This window comes from Dromiciops gliroides, chromosome X (assembly GCF_019393635.1).
Source record: "Dromiciops gliroides isolate mDroGli1 chromosome X, mDroGli1.pri, whole genome shotgun sequence".
Taxonomy (NCBI): Eukaryota; Metazoa; Chordata; class Mammalia; order Microbiotheria; family Microbiotheriidae; genus Dromiciops; species Dromiciops gliroides.
In genome coordinates, this window is record NC_057867.1 from 81,792,382 (window position 1) to 81,816,381 (window position 24,000).

The 24,000-nt window shown below is 46.8% G+C and overlaps 1 protein-coding gene and 1 long non-coding RNA gene across 2 annotated transcripts in view; one reads left to right on the forward strand and one right to left on the reverse strand.

Annotated features, from left to right (window-relative positions):
* Positions 1-24,000, forward strand: part of LOC122733806 — a 32,002-nt gene that overhangs the window by 4,346 nt on the left and 3,656 nt on the right. The window contains exons 2-3 of the long non-coding RNA XR_006353973.1: positions 18,573-18,751; positions 19,424-19,523. This is a non-coding gene — a long non-coding RNA (uncharacterized LOC122733806). The remainder of the gene's footprint in view (positions 1-18,572; positions 18,752-19,423; positions 19,524-24,000) is intronic.
* Positions 3,748-22,803, reverse strand: LOC122733791 (BRCA1-A complex subunit Abraxas 1-like). Its single transcript, XM_043974495.1, has 9 exons — positions 22,539-22,803; positions 15,393-15,483; positions 14,074-14,110; positions 10,024-10,090; positions 8,685-8,878; positions 7,625-7,735; positions 5,952-6,036; positions 5,048-5,153; positions 3,748-4,563 (listed from the first exon to the last, which is right to left on the reverse strand). Exons 1-9 carry the CDS (start codon positions 22,623-22,625, stop codon positions 4,166-4,168), a joined length of 1,176 nt encoding a protein of 391 aa, XP_043830430.1. The 5' UTR covers positions 22,626-22,803; the 3' UTR covers positions 3,748-4,165.

The following is a 24,000-nucleotide window of genomic DNA, read 5'->3' on the forward strand; positions in this document are numbered from 1 at the left end:
CTGTTTCCCCTCCCCCACCTACTCCACAGTCAAAGGCTGTCACCCCTCCCCCACTGGGCCCTGCGCCCAATCCTCTGTCTCCACCTGAGCTATCTCCCCAACCCAGGTCCTCACCAGCGTCTCCCACTACTTCCCTGCTTCCATTAAGGGAATTTCCCATTGGGAAGGGCACAACAGTAAGGCATGCCCCTTTTTCTATAAGCAGGTTATCTCAGATTAAAGAGAAATTGGGGAGCTACTCAGAGAACCCCACAAAGTTCATAGATGGCTTTAAGTCTGTGACACTGGAGTTTGACCTTTCCTGGACTGATTTGCAAATTATTCTTGCCAGCTGTTGTACCCCTGATGAGAAAAAACAGATTTGGGACCTGGCGGTACAAGTTGGGGATGAACACTCACAGGTTGGAAATTGGGTTGGGGTCCCTGGTTTTACAGCTGTCCCAGTCATAGAGCCGAGATGGAACTATGATAACAGGGAAGATAGAGCTTGTAGAAATCACATGATCACCTGCCTAGTTGAGGGAATGAGAAGGGGGGTTAAGAAACAAGTCAATTATGGAAAGGTGAGGGAGATAACACAGGGGTCTGATGAAAATCCTGCTGTCTTCATGAGCCGCTTAGCAGACTCTCTGAAGAAATATACTAACCTAGACCCCCAAAGAGATGTAGGAATTACTGTCCTCAATATTCATTTTATCAGCCAGTCTGCTCCTGACATTAGGAGAGAGCTCCAGAAGTTAGACTGGAGTCCCCAGATCCCATCCTCACAACTCCTTGACATTGCTTTTAAGATTTTTAATAACAGGGACCTTGCCGTAGCCAAAGAGAGAGAAAAGATGGCTCGTGCCCGCTCCATAGACCAAGCTCATATAATAGCAGCAGCCATCACCACATCTGCTACCAGCAGAACTCTGGCTGGCCGAGATTCTGGCAGCTGCAGTAAACCGGAACACAGAAGTGGGGGACGCCGCACGAAGGTGAGGTCAGCTCTCCTACCTCTTTGTCCCCAGGGCAGCACCCGAGAGATCGGCTTAGCAAAAATCCAGGGCTCTGCAGCTTGCTCTCCTGACCAGCATCGTGTCAGGCCTATGGCCAAGCTGGATATAGGAGGCAAGCCTAGGAATGGTTTTGGGGCGACCTCTGTCTTACTCTCTGGTTCAGGTCCTAGCATACAATCAAGGCACAAAGTAGGGATGGGATAAAAGGACCCTTAATGTAGACAGACACTGCCTATCACAGAATTAGGCTTGAACTCCCTCCTGTAAAGCAGGCCACACCCTGTCCTGCAAAAAAAGGTCCCACTTGACTCCTGATCTGATAAAGTCCCTTTTCCTTTTTTTGCTCTGGTCAGTTTTAATTTTTTTTGTTTAAGTCTGTTCCATCTAGGCTCAAGGATTCATGACACTGTGCCTACGTGTTGCCTCTGGACTCTCTGGGCCCCTCACAACTCCGAGCATTCCAGGCCTTCTCCACTTCTCTCCCCTCCCCCTCCCTTGCGCCGTGATTCTTCGACCCCCCGGTCAGCATGAAGCAGTTTCAGAAGAATCTTCGTCCCCTTTCCTTATATATAGAGAAGTGGGGAATGTCATGGGGCGCAGAGCACCCCAGAATTTCTCTGGGGCACACCGAGGAATCTTCTCCTTGAGAAACTAAACCAGAGGACAGATAACGCCTAGAGGAACCAAATCAGACTGAGCTAGCTTGGGATTCCTACCCTTCATTCCGGTCGGTCTCCCTTATCCTGGGGAGATAAGTTTGGGTGTGGCTTCGGCCTTTGTGTCCTGAAGAGGGATCCATAGCCACCCCTCACCCAATTCCTTTAGTCACTACCAGTGGGGGATGGTCCTCCACTGCTCACCCAATTCCCCCAGCTACCACCAGTGGGGGATGGTCCTCTCTCACTAAAGGAACTTTTCACGGGCAGATGGGCCACCCCCATCAGTCCCCTATAAAAGTACCTTCCGGTCTCCTGTTCGAGGAGATTTGGTACCTCTGAGCCATGTGCTTTATGCCAAATCTCCCCATGAAAAGTCTAAGGATTTCTTTCATGGTTTCCCTCCCCCCACCCTTCCCTTCCCTTGCTCCTAAATAAACTATCACCTTGTTCTAACTAAGTTTTGTGTGCAAGAGGGTGTAATTCTTTAAAGAGGAATTCCCAAGAACCCCAACCCCAACCCGTACCCCATTTCCCACTATATCAGAACTAAGAAGACACCCCCCCCCAAACTGACTCAAACCAGCCTATCAGTGACTGCTAACTGACCCTAAAACCTTACTGCCCCTGCTTGATGAGCATTGATGAAGCTCATACCTATTATCCAACACACACCTGGGCAGAGGTTTAACATTATAATGAGACATGTGTCATATTTTTATAGGCCCACAGCACCCCAGAAGTTCTCTGGGGTACATCAAGGAACCTTTTCCTCCAGAAGCTAAACCAAAGGACAGACACACCTAAAGAGATAAGTGGAACCGGATCAGACTGAGGTAGCTTCGGGACCTCCACCCTTCATTCTAGTCTACCTTACCCCATGGGAGATAAATTTGGGTGTGGCTGCTGCCTTTCTGTCCTGAGGAGATGGCTTGGGAGATCTGCAGCTACCCCTAACCCAATTCCTCCAGCCACCACCAGTGGGGGATGGTCCTCCCTCACTAAAGGAACTTTCCACAGGCAGTGTTCTGGTGATCAGCTCTGGTTCTCGGTGGCGGCACGCGTTTGACTCTGGTTCTCAGCCTGAGAGGCAGTTTTGGGATTCAGTGAGGTTTATAAAAGAATATAGACTAAGCTTAGATCTAAGACAATTCATTTGTATTTCTACTTTCCTATTTCCCTAATCAGTATCACCTGTTTGTTGGCTAATTAATTCCCAAACAATAAAAGCTAATCCCTCTCTGATTAAAGCTCTGAGGCTTCTTTTCTTACTGGTCTGGGAGATATATAAGGAAAAAAAATTAAAGGGGAAGTTTAATGATCTTATATCCAATTTTAAATCTCACAAAAGGGATTTGCTTCTGTCTGTCCCCTCCCCCACTCTGCCCTTCCTTCTTTTGCCCCTCTCTCTTTATCCCCTTCCTCTCCTATTTTCCTGCAGGGTTAGAGAGATTACTCCACCCAGTTGAGTGTGTACATTATTCCCTCCTTCAGTCAATTCTAATGAGATTGAGGTCTTTGAGCCAATTCTGATGAGTGTTAGGCTCATTTACTGCCCAGATTAAATAGATTACTCCACGCCTTTCACAATCTCAGATCAGAAAAGAGTCAGGTGAACTCTGCCTCCCGCTATCATTCAGTTCCCACTCTGATGGCTTAAACCATGTTGGGGAGGTGCCCTAGGGTCTTGGTTCTGCCAGTAGATATCCTGATTTTAGCCTACAGCAGGAAGGGCAAGAAAGGTGAGGGAGGTGATGTCATATATATGAAGATGTGTTTGCTTTTTAAAATCAAGCTGTTAGAATCTCACCAGGAAGAAACTTCATTTGCTCAAACGATGGGGTAGACTTAGAGACTAGTATGGTTCATTTTTTCAGCAGTCATTTATTAAGTACCTACTACATGACAAGTGCAGTTGGGCTCAAAATATACCCCCACCCCCAAGTGGTTGCCATGGAGAAACTTGGTTTCTAGTGGGAGGAAACCATATGTAGGGAGACACAAAAAGTAGGCACGAGAGCTTCTTGATCAGGGACTAATTCAGACCTTACAAATTCTGCTCTTATAGCTGATTAGGCAGGAGAAAAAGGATGCACTGAAAACTTGAGTAGGTGAATCCTGAAATTGAACTTTTTAGTGTGGCCTGTATTTCCTAGACCAAAGTTTAAAAAAAAGAAAGCTTCCGGTTTTAGGGTTTCTTTTTTACAGAAATATCTCATCTAGAAATTGGATGAATAGTTTGCATGGAAGCTTATATGACAAAAAACCAACCTTGAAAAGGCCTAGGAATTTTTGCCATACTCTTAGAATACTGGAATAAAAATTAAAATAGTACCACATTCCTAATGTAGCAATAGTTTTCCAAAACATTTTCTCTGAAGCAGTACTTTAAGAAAACAATCAGAACTTATCCAAGGAGTAACCCAGGCAACGTTTTCACCCTGTTCCCTTTTGGTCCTTCAGGACAAGAAAAAGTATAGGAAAGGTTCAAGAAGTTGCAGACTTTCTGTATTAGATCATGTCCTTCATTTTCTCAGCATCTGCATCTGTTTCTATGCTGCTTGTCAGTACTTCTTCCCCATCATTGTTGCCATCATCTCCTTCAGGGCACTGATTCTGAAGCTGTAACACACGTGCTTTCTTGACAGGGCTTTGGCTCTCCAAGTCAAGAGGCTTATACTTCTTTTCGCATCCTGTTCCTTCAGCTTCTGGAAGATCAGGGCTTCCTGACATCAGAGTTAATTCCCTCACTACCCTCAGCTTATGGTCAGTGTTACAGCACTTACTAGCGATCAGCCTGCCTTTCAAACAAACACTACTTGAATGAAGGCTTTCTTGACCTGGGAAAAAGGTACGTAAAGCCTGACAGAGTAAAACATTCTCTTCCACTTCTGGGTCACCGCTTCTTCCTGCTAAGTCAAATAACACAATTTATCACTCAGCATCATGTAAAAGTTCAGACTGACATGGAAAGCAGGGGTATAGGGCTTTTCGTGGCTTATTTGGTCTAAGGGTCCAATTACAAACTCTTACCCACAATGGTACTTTTTCGTAGACTATTGGGCAAGCATCTGCCAAAGCTGCCTTCTTGAACCTGATTAAGACAGAGCCCTTTTCAATTATCAAAAGGTCTTCTGTGTGCTACTGACCAGGGACTGCTGACTACATCCCCTTTTGTTAAGCTGGGGTCATTTCTAAGTCTGACATGGCCACACTGAGTACTGGGTTGATAACCGGTTATTAGAGACACCCAAGCGATCACTTCCTGAGCCTCCATACTCTATAAAATAGGGTGTGCAGGGGCTGCTTGTGAAATAACAGCTTGGCCAATGTGAAAGTGCTGTAGGTAAAGCTGTGTAGGAAAAAAATATGGTTATTAACTTTTCTTTTTACCTGTCTTTGGTCTCTTTCTTCTTGCAAGTTCCTCTTTTAGTAAACGGATATCGTTCATGTGTTTTCCTACTAACTGCTCACTCTCAGATAATCCACTGCCTATTTCCTACAAAAGAAAATGAGCTTCATTATATAGACAACTTTCTAATTCACAATACATTAGTAACCTGCTGTTGCTGGTGTTTGTCCTTCTTTCTTGAAGAGGACCATGACATTGGGAGGTGATGTCATGACTTGCACTGAATTGGAATTAAGAGAGGCAGGACACTGCAAGGTCCCCAACCTCACTCTCTCCTCCAGAGCCATCTGGGTCCAGTGGCAAGATATAGGTCAGGATGACTGGGGGTGACCCCACATGCTTAAGGAAATTGGGGTTAAGTGACTTGCCCAGGGTCTCACAGCTAGTAAGTGTCTGAGGTGAGATATGAACTGAGGTCTTCCTGACTTCAGGGCCAGTGCTTCATCCATGTTGCCACCTAGCTGCCCCAAAAGAGTAACCTATACTAAGCAAAAGGAATTCTATTGGACAGAATAGGGAAACAATCACAGATTTTAGCAGCTTCCTGAATTGTATCACAAGACAATAACTGCATTTCTGTAAGGGCAACTTCCTTCTTTACCTAACAACAATATGGCTAATTGGAACTTAATAGAACCAAAGAAAATACTACCTAGTTCAAGATTATAGGTTGAGGAATTTTTAAAAATAAATTTTCTGAATTAAAGTAAAACAACTTCAGTGTACATGTATAATATTAAATTGTTAATTTTTTTGTACAGTGTATTTATGAGAAATTATACTTCTAGGCAAAATCTGTATATTTATCTAGAAGAAATCCTAAACAGGCAGCACTAGCATGATTTTGAAATCGAGAAACAATCTTTAAAGGTTTGAGATACTTACCTTTAATTCTTCCTGCACAGTAAGGTAAAGTTCACTTATTTTCTGTACCTCTTTTAAAGTTCCATCTTCCTTAAAAAATTCTGACCTATTGGTGAAAGAGAAAATGTTTCCTTGTACACAGATATTTCAAAACTGATGTTTCTAGTTCATCTGTACGAATGAAGATTTGACTAGGTGATGTAGGGCCCTTGAACACAAAGCCTATGAACAGGTGCTGAGAAAGTAGAGTGCTATTCTCTTTTTTTAAGAAAGGAAGGGAGGGAGAGTTGGAGGAGAGGAGGGTCTGCCGTGGGATCACAAGTAGTTTGGGTTTTTTTAGGATGAGGGAAATCTGTATGTTTATGAGCAGAAGAGGAGATGATAGAGTTTGGACTTTGCAAAGTAGGGATGAACAAAGACTGGCCATGGTCTTAGAAGGATGAGGGTAGAAAGAGTTAGAAGGGAATTAGTGGCATTCTTTTGGTGAGGCAATTGGGGTTAAGTGACTTGCCCAGGGTCACACAGCTAGTAGGTGTCAAGTGCCTGAGGCTGGATTTGAACTCAAGTCCTCCTGACTCCAAGGCCAGTGCTCTACCCACTTCACCACCTGGCTGCCTCATTAGTGGAACTCTTAAAGAGAAAGACCCCCTCCTTCTTTCAGAAGGAAGGGAAAGAAATGATGAAGAGCAGGCAGTTCCTGGTGAATGGGCTTTATCTTTGCAATATCATAGGCAGTGGCGTCTTCTGCAGGGAAAAAGGCAGAGAAAGGAAAAGGTTGGTAAGAGCCACTTGGGAAGTATGAAAGTCCCAAAGCACAGCCAAGTATGACAATGTCACTCACCTGATGAAGAAGCTCCAGGGGCTCCTAGTGCTTCCAGGATAAATAGGGACTACTCTATTTGGCATTAACGTTAGGCTAAAACAGGCCTGAGGACCAGAAGCCTGGTGCACCCACTAAAGGCTGGCTGTGAGAGGGGGCAGAGGGGAAAGTGTGGAGGGGGGTAGTGGGGTTCTGTTGGCAACAAGGCCACAAGTGGGGTGGGGAGCGGGGAGAAGGGGTGACGTGCACCATGTCACTCCCTGGGGTCAAGCTGTGTCTCCCAGCAGGGCCCTACACCCAACTCTGGAGGTGCCAGGAAGCCCTTGACTCACTGCAAGGACCTTGTGTACATAATTTGCATTGTCTCATTCGTGCATATGCTGCTCCCCCCAAAAGGAACTAATCTCCTTGAGAACAGGAATCCTTTAACTGTATCTTAGCCTGGAGCCTGACCTAGGGGAGGCACTTAATTATGATTAATGATCTACTGACAAGACACAAGATTACAGAGGAGGAAAAGGAAGGCATGAGGGCTTGATTAAAGTGAGAGAGCATAAATGCCTAGACAGACTCTCTCCACAGTGGCTCTAACTTTATGTTAGTTCAAGGTTAGATCCTCTTTAGATTGAATGACACAGAAATCCTCATTTAGACAATGAGCATATTGGAAATTTGGGGCATCCAGGTGGCTAAGTGGAGAGAGTGCTGGGCCTGAAGTCAGGAAGACTCATGTTCCTGAGTGCCAGTGTGGCCTCAGAGAGTTAGTAGCTGGGTGACCCTGGCCAAGTCACTTAACCCTCATTGCCCTGCTTGAAGAACAAAACAAAAACGAAAGAGCTAAGGTAAAGAGATAGTGGTTGAAGAATGATCTTACCTGTGTGTGTGCATTGTTCGTCCAAAGGCAGCGGATCTATAGGAACCTGACACGGTCTTATATCCCTGCTGTTCCCACATAGCCACCTCTAAAGGCACTTTATGGAAAAATCTAAAGAACATTTTTGAGAGGAATTTTAAACAACGTTAAAAATGAGCAGTGGCGGGGCAGCTAGATGGCACAGTGGTTAAAGCACCGGCCCTGGATTCAGGAGTACCTGAATTCAAATCTGGCCTCAGACACTTGACACTTACTAGCTGTGTGACCCTGGGCAAGTCACTTAACCCCAATTGCCTCACTAAAAAAAAAAAAAAAAAGAGCAGTGGCATCTATATAACCTTCTTCTTCCATTCATCAATAGACCACCCTACAGAAATGAGGTAGACAAACATCCTTTACTACTTGCCCAAATAATTATTCAGCTGAAAATGACCCAATTAAAAACAATTCCTTTTCTCTACAACACTGGCAAGTACTTTCAATGTAAAACGCCCACTTTGGTTGACTTCATAAGGATTAGTTCCCTTTAAATGGAATACATCTGCAATTAGGCATAACTAATATTTTGGCTTAAGCTATTATCCATTAGTGTTAAAAAAATCCTATCAAATCAATGCATTTTTGATATCAGGCTGGATGATGCTGGGAAAAAGGCATCTGTATGACATGGGGCACTACCACCCTAATTAGCACCAGTAAGGGAAGGAGAAATGGGTGGTTTTCTTCCTAGTCTTTTTTTTAAGTGAGGCAATTGGGGTTAAGTGACTTTCCCAGGGTCACAGAGCTAGTAAGTGTTAAATGTCTGAGGCTGGATTTGAACTCAGGTACTCCTGACTCCAGGGCCGGTGCTCTAGATGGTTTTCTTCCTATTGGTACCAGGGCTCACTATGACCCCTGTGTTCAGGAAAATCTAGAAATGAAAGGGAAAGGCCCATTTCACATAAACCCATGCATAAACAGTTGTGTTGTCAACTTAAACATTTGGATAAAATATTTAAGAACTGTGGGAAAATCAGATCCTGGAGTTGACTGGCCAATCTAAACGTGTGCCAACACTTACCCTTCCTCAAGTCTAAGCAGTGCATGATCCAGTCTATGAGTAGAGCAGTTTTCTGTGATTATACTTGATGTCAGTAACAGAAAAAAAAGTCCTTGATTTGAAAAATGTTGCTGTAAATTTTCATGAAGAACCCTCTCTCGAAGTGCCGTCACTGGGTCTGAGTAATGTCTTAATTTGTACCATCCAATCACATTCTAAGGGGAGGGAGGAATCAAACTTAAATCAAGCTAGAACTGTACTACCACCATGAGACAATATTCAAAAACAACCACCAAGATTTAGAAAAAGTGTTGACAAACTTAAGGATTGACATATATTCATTTTGTACATTCCAAAACTGTAAATGTTGGTTTGTACGTAACAATATTCCTTCCAAAACAACCCCAAAGGACTAATGATAAAGCATATTATCCACCTCCAGAGAAAGAACTGATATTGATTGAACACAGACTGAAATATGCTATTTTGCACTTCCTCATTTTTTACTTGAGTCTTTTTATGTAAAATGACTAATATGGTAATATTTTGCATAATTGCACATGTATAACCCAATTATACTGATTGCTTGTAACCTTGGGGACAGGGGAGGGTAGGGAGGCAGGGAATGAGAGAGGGATAGAATTTGGACCTCAAACTTTTAAATAAATAAATAAAAACTAAAAACAAAGAAATTACATTCAGTAAAGGATATTGTAATCATAAAATAAAAAAATAACGATAAAAAACCAATATTCTTATGCATTCCTTAGACTGCTAAAAAATTCAAGACAGAAAAAGAGGTCCTACTTAGGAGGTTAGGGTTAAATAAGGGATAGTGAGGTCTCCCTCACTTGAGGTATTTAAGCCAAATCTGGATAATTACACTCTCTTACAGGCCAACTACTCTAAGACCCTCCTTTTGCAGGTGAGGAAACTGAGGCTCAGGGAAATGAGGTGACTTGCCCAAGGACACCCAGTTAAGAGGGGGATTTGAGCCAGGTCCTCTGGCTCTGAGCCAGTGCTCTTGGCACAAGGGGGAATCCCTCAGGTCTGGAGACCCCTTTGTGTTCTAGCCTAACCCTCCAATTGTGTGGTAAAGGGCCTGCCCCTCAGCTTTATATAGCACCTTAGAGTTTGCAGAGGCCTTCTCTCATAAAAACCCTTAAAGGTACAAGGATTTATCTCCATTTGACACACAGATGAGGAATTGTGTTTAGAAAAGCTCAGGGTCTTGCCTATGGACCTCCAGGCCCTACACACTGACTGTGCTGCCTTTCAGCTCTTTCTACTTTGGAGGATAATATGAAGAAAAGTAGAGAATTACGGGAGTGAGTCACAGAGGTGCAGCAAGGCCCAATACCTTTTCACAGCCCAGGATGATCTCCTGCAGTGCCTGCTCATTTACTTCACCTGATGAGTTATAAAAGCTAAAAAGAGGCAGTTGAAAAGAGATTTCAGTAAGATCCCTTCATAAATAGCTCCCTCCATCCAATATCGTATGGTAATTGGTGCTAACCAACGTACCTCGGTGCAAAGCAACAAGTATTTACCCGCCCGCCAGGTGGGTAAAAGCCAACACCATCTGCCTTGGCCCAACCACACCTCATGAGTCTACCTGACAAATGAGCCCTAGAACATACACAAAGACATCTTCTAAAAGTTTCCAGATTAAGTTACTTAATTCAAAGTCTACCCATTGTTATTCTTTTCTTTAAAAGCACATGTCAACAAATTGCTTTATTTTTAAATTATGATTTATACCTGGCTTTTAGATCACATTTCTTTTTTATGTTTTTATTTATTAATTTTTTCTTAGTTCACTTTTTTTTAGTTTTCAGCATTTGTTTGTATAAGATTTCCAATTTCAAATTTTTCTCCCTCCCTCCGCCCTCCCCTAAATAGCAAGCAATCCAACAGACAGACAGACACACACACACACACACACACACACACACACACACACACACAACATTAAATATATTTCTGCATCAGTCATGGTATAAGAGAAGAATCAGAGCAATAAGGAAAAACCTCAAAATAGAAAAACAGGAGCACCAAAACCAAACGAAATAGTATGGTTCAATCAGCATCCATATTCCACAGTTCTTTTTTTCCCCCTGGCTTTGGAGAGCCCTTCCCATCATGAGTCCCCTGGAACTTTCTTGTACCATTGGATTGGTGAGAAGAATCCAGTCTATCACAGTTGATCAACACATAATGTTGATGATACTCTGTATAATGTTCTTCTGATTCTGCTCATCTCACTCATCTAGATCATATTTCTTTCTTCTTTTTTTTTTTTTTTTTTTAGTGAGGCAATGGGGGTTAAGTGACTTGCCCAGGGTCACACAGCTAGTAAGTGTTAGGTGTCTGAGGCTGGATTTGAACTGAGGTACTCCTGACTCCAGGGCCGGTGCTCTACCCACTGCGCCACCTAGCCGCCCCTGTGGCAGGGCATTCTTACTGGCCGGCCCCGGTGCCTGGAATGTTCTTCTCTCTCCTCATCTCTTCCTCCTGGCTTCTTTCAAGGCCTAGCTACAGTGCCACTTTCTACAGGAAGCTGGTGCCTTCCCTCTGTCCGTTACTTCCAATGTACTGAGTCTAGAGCTTATTCGTAAATCCCTATCTGCACGTCATCTCCCCCACTAGACTTTGAGCTCCTTGAAAGCAGATATTGTCTTTTGCCTTTCTTTGTATCCTGAGCACCGAGCACAGTAGCCAGGGCTCCATAAATTTTGTTGACTGACTGGTATCCTTTTGGATGTTATACTCTTAGAGGTAAAAGAAAATGGATAAGTAACTCTATTATAACTTTTATTTACCCAGCCTAGAGTATTTGCAGTCTAAATAAAACAGGCCTATTAGAGGTACACGTTACCCTCAACCTATGTCAGCCTGAGAACCTACACAGAGCAACAAACACAGCTGAACCTACTGAAGGGTAACTTCACATAACCGAGGTCTCTAAACTCTCCTTGAGTAGTGCCAACTTAACTGTTCACTTGGTGTCCAAATCACAGGAAAAATCACTGCGTGTGTTGTAGACAAAACTGTTTCTGAAGCATCTCGAGGTAGAATGTGATGGGGCCAAGAAACACACAGTGTTCCATAGAAATTTGAGGTCAGAAACGAGTGTCATGGAACTACAACTGAATGTGCAAACAATGCTATGACACACTCATTTTTCCTATCGGTACAAAAATTCATTCAACTAAGCAAGCATTAAGTGCCTACTATGTGCCAGGAACTGGTGAGACCAAGAAAAAACAACACTGGCTTTGCATTCCACTGGAAAAGACAATATGCCCAGAAACAAATAAATACACAATGCATACAAATCTATGTGCAGGGTGTGCGGGAAGGGTACACCCCGAACAAGCAGGCTAAACGGTTAAGGTCTCATGGAGGAAACTGGTATTTGAGCCAAAATTTAGAGATTTCAAGATGAGGAGGGAGAGCGTTCTAAGACTGAAGGACAGTCTGCAAAGGCATGGGGGTGGGAGATGGCTGATAACTCTATATGTATGTTTGCGTGGATGAATCGGAACAGATTTTATTGAGCTTATTTGCCCTTCTCTCTCCTCCCTGTGCCTTTCCATTAAACAACAGCAACAGCAAAAACCCGAGATCTGAAATTGAGAATGGCTGCTCTCTCTCTGCCCCGAAAGCATGCTAAAAGGATCACTTCCCTAATTCCTATCCCCCATCCCACAAACGTATGCCTTGATATGGCCACTCTGGAAATACAGGGCATTATGTATGAGTTTTCTAATACCTCTTCATTCCTGGCAGATCTGCTAGAGTTTGTGAAAATGCTACACATTATAGCTCAGTCCAGCAGCAGGCATAGCAGATAGTTTTTCTGTCTGTTTGTTTGCTTGGTTGTTTTTGCAGGGCAGTGAGGGTTAAGTGACTTGCCCAGGGTCACACAGCTAGTAAGTGGCAAGTGTCTGAGGCTGGATTTGAACTCAGGTACTCCTGAATCCAGAGCTGGTGCTCTATCCACTGTGCCACCTAGCCGCCCCCTATAGCAGATAAAATTATTGGACTTGGAGGCGGTGCAGACCTGGGTTCATATTCTTCCTTGGACACTGACCAGCTGTGTTACTGGTGGGGCCAAGGCACTTGTGATGCAGAAATAGGTAGGATTTTGCACACCAATGAAATCCTGAGTCCTGGAGGAAACAAAGGACTTGATTATCAGTCAGGCAGCACCCAGTCAGCAAGCACTGATGATTAAGAGCTTACTTTGTGTGGGCCACTGTGCTAAGCCAGAGGAGAGGAAGAAAGGGGAAAAGCTCAAGCAGCCCACATTCCAATGGGAGAATTAACATTAACATATAAGTGGATGGAAGAGATGCAGAAATGCATGGAAACAACTGGTGGGCACCACACTGGGAAAAGCTCCTGCAAAGTACAAGACTCACTCTTGGTTTTCTCAAATGTGTAATCTTAGGATGGTCACTCAGTACTCTTGGCCTCCATTTCTGCATGTAGAAAATGAGGGGGTTGCTAGAACTAGATGATCTGTCAGACTCTTTCCAGCTCTAAGACTGTATGATTTTGAGGGGATGATGATTCAACAGCCATTTGGTTTGAGTTTATATCTTTGAGGGTTCTACCAGGGACCTGGTATCACCACAAAAGTGGTCAAATCTCTAGCTTCCTCTACCAGGTCCTCATAGCTGGCTAGCTGTGTTGTTGGGGATTTTGCTTTTTTGGTGACTGCTCAATAAATATTGAATCAAGCTATTGGTGGGCTTACGCTTAAGGACAGGTCCGTACCGATGCACATTTTCTCAGCAAAAGTGTTGTTATTCTCGTTTTAGGGGACTGAATGCTTCACTATGGGAAGATGCAGCACAGAGTTTGTATGTAACCTTATAGAATAATGAAACTGTTTTTCCATGTGGTGGCAGAAAGATCCAAAGCAGAGCAGTTTAGAAAATAGGTGAAGAGGTAAAAGGGGAACAACCATCAAAGAAAATATAGTGGGTGAGGAATAGAACTAGTTAGTAGAGAGAAAAGAAAAGTAGTTGGATTAGTAAAACAAACTGGGCAAATGAGCAGGTGGCTGGAGTGACTCAAATGGTGAATGTGAAGGTCTGGGAGCAACTGAATATCCCAGGGAATGGGAGTACCCAGGTTGAATGAGTAAATGAATAACATTTCAAATAATCAGCAAAAAAGAAGCCCTTTTCATTCATTATAAGATGGCTGATAGGCTTCTTGAGGGCAGGGGCTGTCATTTCTTAAATCTGCATATCCCCAGTGCTCGGTACAATGCCTGGCACCTAGTAAGTGCTTAACAAGCGATTGCTTGCTTGATTGCTTGCTTGCTTGCTTGCTCACTCAACATAACACAATCACAAACTACTGGTCAGAGTTCCTCACATATGGTAATACTTACCTGAAAAGCTGAAAGCAAGGAATGTACCTTTGTATGTCTGAAAGGAAAAGATGAGTCATTTTATCTTCATTGAATTAAATTTCTTAACACTGCATTGGTGATGACAAATATGTTCCCAAAGGCACAGTCCTAGCCTGCAATATTTCCCCTGAATGTCAAGGTGTGTTTACCCTTAATTTCATACTTTGGTAAAGCCGCTGTTACTATTAGGGAAGGCTTTTATATATGTCCTCTATGCCCATATTCTGTGGTTGCTTAAGAGATATTTGATTCCATGAATTTGTTGATGCTGGGGAACTACTTTTATAATAATAAAGAACTAATACATTCTGAGGAATGCATGACACAAATGTCGATGTACTGATATCAAGCCTGGCAGAGTATACAGGACTGCTCTCCAGGTACACGAAACTTAGTTCAGGTCCCATCTCAAGATACATTGTCTACAAGACTATTGGCAACTCACTGACCCTCTCGATGCTCCAGAAACGCTCCCAAACTGGAAGCGGCAGAGACCCACGTATGAGGAGGGGGCTTTTGTCTGAGAGAGATGGCCATAGACCTCTTTTTACTAATCACCTGCCCCTCATTTTATGAATAACCTTATCAATAAAATGATTCAGGGACCCAGAAACTATGACTCTCTCATTTTTAATCCTCACACTATCCCCAAAGTTCACCCCACCAGACCACCTTATCTAGGTGCAATTGTTACTGCAACCCCACCACCGCTCCAATTCCAGTAGGACTGGGTGGAGAATAGATTCTTTTTTTAAAGACTGCTGGGGGCAAAATGATGTAGGAGTGCTACCATGATCAAAGTCACTTCCCCCAGTCCCTCATTAGAAAAAGTCCGCCTCTCATTAGAATATCCATTCTCTCATTAACTGTTAACCAATCAGAGCTGATTTGCCTCTCATTAGAATATCCATTCTCTCATTAACTGTTAACCAATCAGAGCTGATTTTCACCCTCAGGGACACCCGCTTTTCCAAAGGTATTTAAAACATTCAGGGACCTCCATTCTGAGAGGAACCACTGACCTCAACTTATGGATTATGTGCTATCGTAATTAATAAATTGATTATTAATAACCCAGAGACTCTGTCTCTTGGCCTTTTCATTTGAAATTCCTTCTGTTCCCTCGTCCTCAGTTTTTCCTACTTTAGCTAAGCTCAGGCTAAGACTTTTAGAGGAAGAGGAAGTGCATTCATTTTATCTGCCATCTCCATCAAAAATTTTTTAAAAATTATTTTAGAATATTTTTTAAACCCATTTATACCGATTGGACACAAAGCAAACACACAGCAGAGACTCACCAATTGTGTAAACAATTTCAGTCTCACTCCACTGAGAGTCTGTAGTGCTCTCGTTTGATTCACCTCTTATTTCCCCAAGAAGAAAACCTTCCTAGAGGGGTACAAAAAAGAAGCAATGTATGAAATCAACTAACATTTACTATGTCTTTACTCATGAATTCATTCCAAACCTGAGCACCTACAATATGCTACAAAAGAGCATCTCACTCAAGCTAGTTGGAGAAAAGGTGTGAATTAGTTAAATAACAGAAGGCAAAATTGTGATAAGGGGAAGATTAATAGGGACCCCATTACTGGGGACTATCATCCATGTCTTGTCCCCTATCACGACTAAAATTATGAGAGACATGGTATCTTGGGAATTCAGTCATTTTATTAATATGGCCATCCAGGTTACTAATAAAATGAGGTCTGTTGTCTCTCTCAGACCAAAGACTCCTAATGGCTTGGGGGCAGGAGGTGTCTCAGTTTATATCCCCTTCTCACTGTGGGAGGTCCATCACACAGCAATGAGATCCAGTTGGTTAACAACAATCAAATCTCACTGGGGGACATGACTGGAAGTGGGTTATTTTTAAATGAAGTCCAAGGATGACATCAGAGGACATTTAGGTGGGGTTTAATGTCATCAGGAAAGTCCTTTTGTTCACCCAGACAAAAGAATCTGTCTCCACCCAAGGCTCCTTTTGTGAGCTTGGGGCAGGGGTGGGTTTGATAGAATCTTTCAAGGAGAGCTTGCCTTTGAGTGGAGAGGGAGGGAGAACTAAGAGATCTCTGGATCTCCCGAAATAATGATTACTAATAACTCTTTCTCACAACCCTAACCATGAGGGTGCCCCAAAGTGCTGTCCTCACCCTTCCATTTTTTGTGATCTTCTCAGGCCCCATGGGTTCAAGGTATCATCTTTATACAGATGATTCCTGAATAGATGCCTGTCCAGCCCTAATCTTTCTCCTAAATTCCAATCCCATATCACTTACAACCTTCCTGGGCATCTTGGGCAACTCAAGCTCAATGCCACCAAAACGAACCTCATTTTCTTCCACTTTAACCTACCCTTTTTTTTTTTTTCCAAAAAAAAAATTGTTTTGGTGAGGCAATTGGGGTTAAGTGACCTGCCCAGGTTCACACAGCTAGTAGGTGTCAAGTGTCAGAGGCCAGATTTGAACTCAGGTCCTCCTGAATCCAGGGCCAGTGTTTTATCCACTGCACCATCTAGTTGCGCGCCCCCCCACACACACCTAGTTGTGCATTTCTTTCTTTTTCTAATCCACTGCCCAAGTCTTTTCAGTCTTCTCTCAGAAACATACTCTCTCTCCCCCCCCAGGCTGTCCCCACCCCCTTTTGCTGTGTTACCTAGTTGGTTGCCTGGACAGTTGCATAACCCCTAATCACCTTCCTCCCTGTTTTCCTGTGCTCCTTTTTTCCCCAACCCATTCCACCAGCTGCCCACATAATCTTCCCAAATCACAAGTCTGACCACGCTAATTAATCCCTGCTCAAAAATCTCCAATGGGTTTCCCTGGCCTCAAAGATAAAATACCCACTCAACTTGGCACTTCAAACCCTTTCATTCGGACTCCAGCCTAACTTTCCAGGTTTATGTCACACACATTGATGCACTAGCCTAAATGGCTACTCTCCAGTCCCTGAACTTAAAATGCTCCAGCTCTTACCTGCATGTCTATGAGGAAACTATATTCTAAGCCTTTTAGAATGCTTAGCTTCCTTCCCTACTCAACTAAGGGACAGGTTCCTCGGTGAACCCTTCCTGGCTCCCCTACTCATTAGCATTCTCTCTATCCCTCCCTCCTCAAATTACCTTATATGTATTTCTGTATGCATGCTGCATACCCCCACAAGAATACAAGTTGTTTGAAGGGAGGGGCTCTTTTGTTGTCTTTGGAACTACCTGCACCTGGCTGTTAAGATTAATGAGCTGAAACAGAAAATATTCCTGAGGCAGAAAGTTTCCGAGTGAAAACGATTTAATAGCAAGGCTAGCAAGTTACCATTAAATCAGGTCAACTCATTCTTCAGTAATTAGTGACAAAAGGGTGACTGACGAAGCTTTTTTCTAACAGAAAGGAGGAATCAAAAACCTAGGAAACTTGTTTTGAACATAATTCCACTGGACAAGACGGGTCATCTGGCTAGTTTGCTTCTCCCAGGCTTTCTTCACCCAAATTCTCAAAGTGAGATTCTCCCAGAAGTCCTTGCCTTACTGGTGATGCCTTTTTGTAACCAGAAACTTTACTGGGAAAGAGAAACTTGTGGTGTGTAGTTAGCTGTGAGAAATGGGTGTCTCCTCTCAATGTGGATATAACAGTCAGTCATACTCCCCTGACCCGTTGGTAGCACAAAGGTCTCAGATCCCCTCCTCCCCCTCAGGTTAGCAAGGTCACATGATTCAAGGAGCCCAGGTCTCCAGTAGGTCCTCTCCAGAGTTCTGTCCAGATAAGGAAGTATAAGGTCCACTCCTGAGTTATGCCCATACAAGGAAGAGGGGTGGGAATACTGCGTTCAGATTAGCTAGTTTGGGGGCATAGATTGTAACCCCGACCAGTGATGAAAAAGGGGAAGGTCCATTCGAGTTAGGGACTAGGGTATAAAACAGGGCCTGCGAGCCCCCTTTCTGGGCACCCACTAGCTGCACACTAGGGTGCCTCCTTCTCATGAGAAGAAAATAAAGCCTTTGTCACCTCACTGCTGAGTTCCTGAGAATTATTGAGAAGAGGATGGATTTTTCCCTCACATTAGCGGTCACACAAACGACCTGCCCCATCTTCTAGCTGCCCACCTTAGAAGAGTCCATCGCTCAGCTTGGACTTAACCTCCTAGCTAAGGAAGAAGAAGCCTTAGCCACTAAGACTGGAAAGAGGAAAACTTAACCTTCAGTCAAACCCCCACAAACTCTCCAGCTGCCAGAAAGGGGAACCTTGCCTTTCAAAACATTATCTTATTCCTACAAAGATATAAGTCAGTCTCCAAATTATCTGCTGATAAACGATAAGGATTTATCAATCCATTTTTGACTACAGGTAACCTAGACCGAAGAGACTATTTGTTAGTCTGGCTTAGCTGTTGGGCCGAGCTTTTCCTAAAGAAGGGGGCTTAACCCTACACTCAAACTAAAGAGAAATCAAAGTCATCACTACTAACTGACTTTCCTTTTCTAGCACAGTGCTTGCACATCATAAGCTCTCCATGTTTACTGAAGGAATGAATGAAGTAGGCCCATAAGCTGCACCCGGAAGGTTGGATTGAGTCAGTTGGCATTTATCATCGTACCGAATGCATCCAATCCCATGCCTACCTGTGCCAGGCAGTGTGCTAAGTGTCCAGGATATAAAGAGAGGTAAAAGAAAAAAACAAAACCAAAAAGCCCAGTCTCTGCTCTCAAGGAGTTCACAGCCTAATGGGGACCGTGACATTCCTGGTAGGAGAAAGTGTCTGTGTTAAGGTTTGGAATGAGGAATGAATATGTCAGGTTCAGAAGATAGTTAGATACCTAGTCTGGCTAGAGGGGAGAGGTCCTGGCATCCGGAACTGGGACTTTATTCTCTGGGTATGAGGGGCCTCTGGAGCTTGCTGAGGCATATGAATCAGCAAGTAGTTATCAAGTACCCACTTGGTGCTAGGCATGGGGGTTAAACAATCCAGTCCATGCCTTGGAAGGGCAAAGAAAAGGTAAATAGAATTGGGTCCTTGGAGGAGGGAGGAAGTAGGGGCTGGGGTGGGTTAGGAAAGGCCTCAAGTAGGAGATGGTGACTGAGCTGAGTTCTGAAGGGCACCAGGGATTCTGAGAGGCAGGTAAAGAAAGAGGGAATTCGAGGCAAGAGGGGAGAGCTGAGAGAAAGGCACGAAGACAGGGCGTTTAGAGGAACTGCAAGTGGGGCAGCTTGGCTGGAAAGAGGTTGCACGAAGGGGAGAAATGTGTGATAACTGTGAAAAGGAAGGCAGAAGCAGGTAGTGAAGAGGTTTTCTGTAGATGTACATGTCAAACTGAGGAATTTGCTTTTGACTCCAGATCCCCTGAAACTTTTGGAGTGCGGGAGTGTCATGGCCGAACCTATGCTGGAGAGCAGAAAGCCCTGAGGCAGGAAGACCAGTGGGAAGGCTACTGATCTGTGAGTCTTCTAGCAAAGAGGTCCTGAACAAATGTGGGGGGGGTGGGCAAAAAAAAGGGGGATCACCTTTTATTTTCAAATCAGTCACAGGGGGCAGCTAGGTGGTGCTGCAGTGGATAAAGCACCGGCCCCGGATTCAGGAGGATCTGAGTTCAAATGTGACCTCAGACCCTTGACACTTAGTAGCTGTGTGACCCTGGGCAAGTCACTTCACCCTCCTTGCCCAGGGGAAAAAAAATCAGTCCTTTCCGCCACACCCCTTCTCGCCTACCCCACAGTGAGCTTTTCCTGATGACAAAGAAAAAGTTCCACAACAGCAACTGATTTGGGGGCGGCGGCCGCAGACACAACAATCGAAACCCACAGTCCCCCACCTCTTCAGTGGAAAGAATCACTTCTCCTGGGTCAATTCTCACCGGTCCTTATAATTAGGTCTACGAACATTGCTTCTCCATCCACATCATCTCTCCCAAGACTTGGCAACCGATCAGATTTGGGGGGTGAAGAAGAACAAAGAGTCTAGGCTGGTTCTTAGCTTTAGAACCTGGGTTGGATGGAAGGATGGTGGTGCCCTTGACATAAATATCAAAGCTAGAAGTGGGTAGGACACGATTCAATCGGTGTAATCCTGTTGTCTAAAGGGAAGGGAGGCTAGGAGAGCCCCTTATTTTGAATGGGTTACAAGGTTTCTCACAATAGTTCTTTTTTTTAATCTAAATCAGGGACGCATGCAGACTCTTGGAAATTTAAAATAAATGTAGGTGTGGGTCTACAATCTCTCACCCTTAACAAAGGCCCCGTGTCTTACAGTACTGCTCGGTCCCTTGCTTTTCTTGTGAGTGACTCCTGCTCAAGCATTTCTATTCTTCCTTTCACAAGAGGCCCCGCAACTAGCCCTTTGACCAATCAAGAGGTGAGGCCCAGAAAAGTTCAGCATGCCTCCCTTCCAGTCTCCAGCATTTGGGGCTCTTGCTTCCCCTAAGGGGGAGGCAATGCTAGGGATGCTCTTCCCAGCCTCAGGAAAAGGGCCAAGAGCAGCCCGCAGAGGCACTTCTCCAGGCTCCCCAAGGCGCGGGGAGAAGAGACGGGCAGGCTGCACTGGGCATGAAGAGAAGCTGGGGGTGGGGGGCACAGGCTGCACTGGGCATGAAGAGAAGCAGAACTTGGGGGGTGGGGGGCACAGGCTGCACTGGACAAGGAAGAGAAGCAGAACTTGGGGGGTGGGGAGCACAGGCTGCACTGGGCATGAAGAGAAGCAGAACTTGGGGGGTGGGGAGCACAGGCTGCACTGGGCATGAAGAGAAGCTGGGGGTGGGGGGCACAGGCTGCACTGGGCATGAAGAGAAGCAGAACTTGGGGGTGGGGGGCACAGGCTGCACTGGGCATGAAGAGAAGCAGAACTTGGGGGGTGGGGGGCACAGGCTGCACTGGGCATGAAGAGAAGCAGAACTTGGGGGGTGGGGAGCACAGGCTGCACTGGGCATGAAGAGAAGCAGAACTTGGGGGGGTGGGGGGCACAGGCTGCACTGGGCATGAAGAGAAGCAGAACTTGGGGGTGGGGGGCACAGGCTGCACTGGGCATGAAGAGAAGCAGAACTTGGGGGTGGGGGGCACAGGCTGCACTGGGCATGAAGAGAAGCAGAACTTGGGGGGTGGGGACCCAGGACCCAGTGAGGCCGTGTTAGCCGTGGGGCAATGGTGGGGGAGATGGAGAAGCCTGCGATGACTGGCCTGAACTGATGCAGAGTGGAGGGGGGCAGGACCCTGAGGGGAGGGGGAGAGGGGGAGGGGAGCAGCAGCACCAGCATTTCTCCAAGGGCCACAGGGCCCGGGGCACAGGAGAGTGGCCACCCCAACACCACCAGCACCAACACCTCGCTGAAGCTCAGCCGGGGCGGGTACCAGAGGAGGGTGCCCCTGCCCCCCCTTTCCCTCTCCCCCCTTCTCTCCCCCCTCCCCCCTCTCCCCTCCTCTCTCCCCCCTCCCCCCTCCCCCTCTTCCCTCTCCCCTTCCCCCTCCCCCCCTTCTCTCCCCCCTCCCCTCTTCCCTCTCCCCCCTTCTCTCTCCCTCTCCCCCCTTCTCTCCCCTCCCCCTCGCCCTCCCCTCTTCCCTCTCCCCCTCCCCCCTTTCCCTCTCCCCCTCCCCCTCCCCCCTTTCCCTCTCCCCCTCCCCCCCTCTCCCCCTCCCCCCCTCCCCCCCTCTCCCCTTCTCTCCCCTCTCCCCCTCCCCTCTCTCCCTCCCCCCTTTCCCTCTCCCCCTCCCCCTCTCCCCCTCCCCCCTTCTCTCCCCTCTCCTCTCCCCCTCCCCCTCTCTCCCTCCCCCCTCCCCCTCTCCCCCTCTCCCCTCCCCCTTCTCTCCCCTCTCCCCTCCCCCTCTCTCCCTCCCCCCTTTCCCCCTCCCCCTCTCCCCCCTCCCCCCTTCTCTCCCCTCTCCTCTCCCCCTCCCCCCTTTCTCTCTCCCTCTCCCCCTCCCCCCTTCTCTCCCTCCCCCTTTCCCTCTCCCTCTCCCCCTCCCCCCTTCTCTCCCCCTCCCCCTTCTCTCCCCTCTCCTCTCCCTCTCCCCCTCCCCCTCTCCCCCTCCCCCTCTCCCCCTCCCCCCTTCTCTCCCCCTCCCCCTCCCCCCTTCTCTCCCCTCCCCCTCCCCCCTTCTCTCCCCTCTCCTCCCCCTCTCCCCCTCCCCCTCCCCCCTTTCCCTCTCCCTCTCCCCCTCCCCCCTTCTCTCCCCCTCCCCCTCCCCCCTTCTCTCCCCTCTCCTCCCCCTCTCCCCCTCCCCCTCTCTCCCTCCCCCCCTTTCCCTCTCCCCCTCCCCCTCTCTCCCTCCCCCCTTTCCCTCTCCCTCTCCCCCTCCCCCCTTCTCTCCCCCTCCCCCTCCCCCCTTCTCTCCCCTCTCCTCCCCCTCTCCCCTCCCCCTCTCTCCCTCCCCCCCTCCCCCCCTCCCCCCCCCTCCCCCCCCTCTCCCCCTCCCCCTCGGCGCTCCCAGGGCTCGAGGCCTTGAGGTCTGCTCCCGTGGCCTCACCTCGTCCGCGTTGGAGTTGAGGTGCTGGAAAGTGAGGGCGCTGAGCATGAACCCCGAGATCATCCCCTTTGTCCTCTCGCCCTCCATGCTGCCGGCTCCCTTGTCCTGCGGTGAGGTGCGGTGAGGTGCGGAGTCCCCAACAGGCCTGATGGCTGACAGACGCGAGGGCGAGGCCAGTCTGCACACGCAGCGCCCTGTGAGGAGAGCGTGGACCAGGAGCGGGCTCTGCAGCGCCCTCTGCCGGTGCCGGCGACGCGGGCTCTGCAGCGCCCTCTGCCGGTGCCGGCGACGCGGGCTCTGCAGCGCCCTCTGCAGGTGGCGCCCCCTGCCCTCTGGCCATTTCTAGGGCCCCTCCCTGCCAAAGGCTAAAGCCATTCCCAGGGCTCCTGCCCGTGGTCACCTGGTTTGGTGTATAGCACAGACCACCTGGTGGGGGATGCCGAGGGCTGCTGATGAGGAAAAGGGTAGAAAGGATGGATGGGCTCGCTCGGGGACCTGCCCTGGCTAGAGCTACCAATCGCTCATCAATCAATCATCTATCAATCAATCAATGAATCAGTCAGCAGCCAGCCTGCACCACCTGTTGCTCCTCAGTAGTGCCCCACCCTTCCTGACTCTGCAGAGCATCCCGCCTCAATACTTTCCGTGGGCTTTTTTCCGCAAAGCTCTCTTCCACGCATCCACCCTTCTGTTTCGTGGCCAGGCCCCGTAGCTGTGACAGTGGCCGCCATCTGTGACAGGCTGAGATCTGGCATGGCTAGAAACACCCCCCCCACACCGCCCCCGTGTTTCCCTCTCATCAATCCCTTTGCCATTCCTGACCTTTTTTTTGGGGGGGGGCAGGGCAATGAGGGTTAAGTGACTTGCCCAGGGTCACACAGCTAGTAAGTGTCAAGTGTCTGAATCTGGATTTGAACTCAGGTCCTCCTGAATCCAGGGCCAGTGCTTTATCCACTGCGCCACCTAGCTGCCCCCATTCCTGACCTTTTGTGCTGCCAAATGAATTCCGTCGCTATGTTTTGTACCTCATAAGTTCTGGCGACCTAACTGCGGTAGCGCTGAGCAAGGAGGTGCATTGAGGTAGAACCGTCGTTTTTATCATGTCGGCTTGACCCACCCAGGAGCCAGTCACGGTTCTCCAATGACTTAAGTCTGGCTTGGTTTCTGTAATACCTGCTTTGTAGATTATGTCTACTTCAATCTGCCTTCAGACTCTATCAGTTCTTTCTCTGCTCGTAGAGAACATTTTTCATCCTGAGTCCTTTGGATCATGGTGTTCCTGGGAGTAACTAAGTCATTCGCACTAGATCATCATATGATGTGGCTGTCCCTGTATACAGAGTTCTCCTGCTTCTGCTCACTTTACTTCACGTGTTCCTGTAGATCTTCCCAGGCTTGTCGTTTCTTACGTCACAAATGTATTCCGTCACCATCACAGGCGGAACTCGTTCAGCCATTCCCA

Excerpts from the sequence above, each read along its gene's own strand:
- LOC122733791 (XM_043974495.1), bottom strand. The coding sequence starts at position 22,625 with ATGGAGGGCGAGAGGACAAAGGGGATGATCTCGGGGTTCATGCTCAGC. Across the intron at positions 8,879-10,023 it reads TCATCCTGGGCTGTGAAAAG|AATGTGATTGGATGGTACAA; the intron begins GTATTGGGCCTT and ends CCCTCCCCTTAG. Across the intron at positions 5,154-5,951 it reads CTGTGCAGGAAGAATTAAAG|GAAATAGGCAGTGGATTATC; the intron begins GTAAGTATCTCA and ends TTTCTTTTGTAG.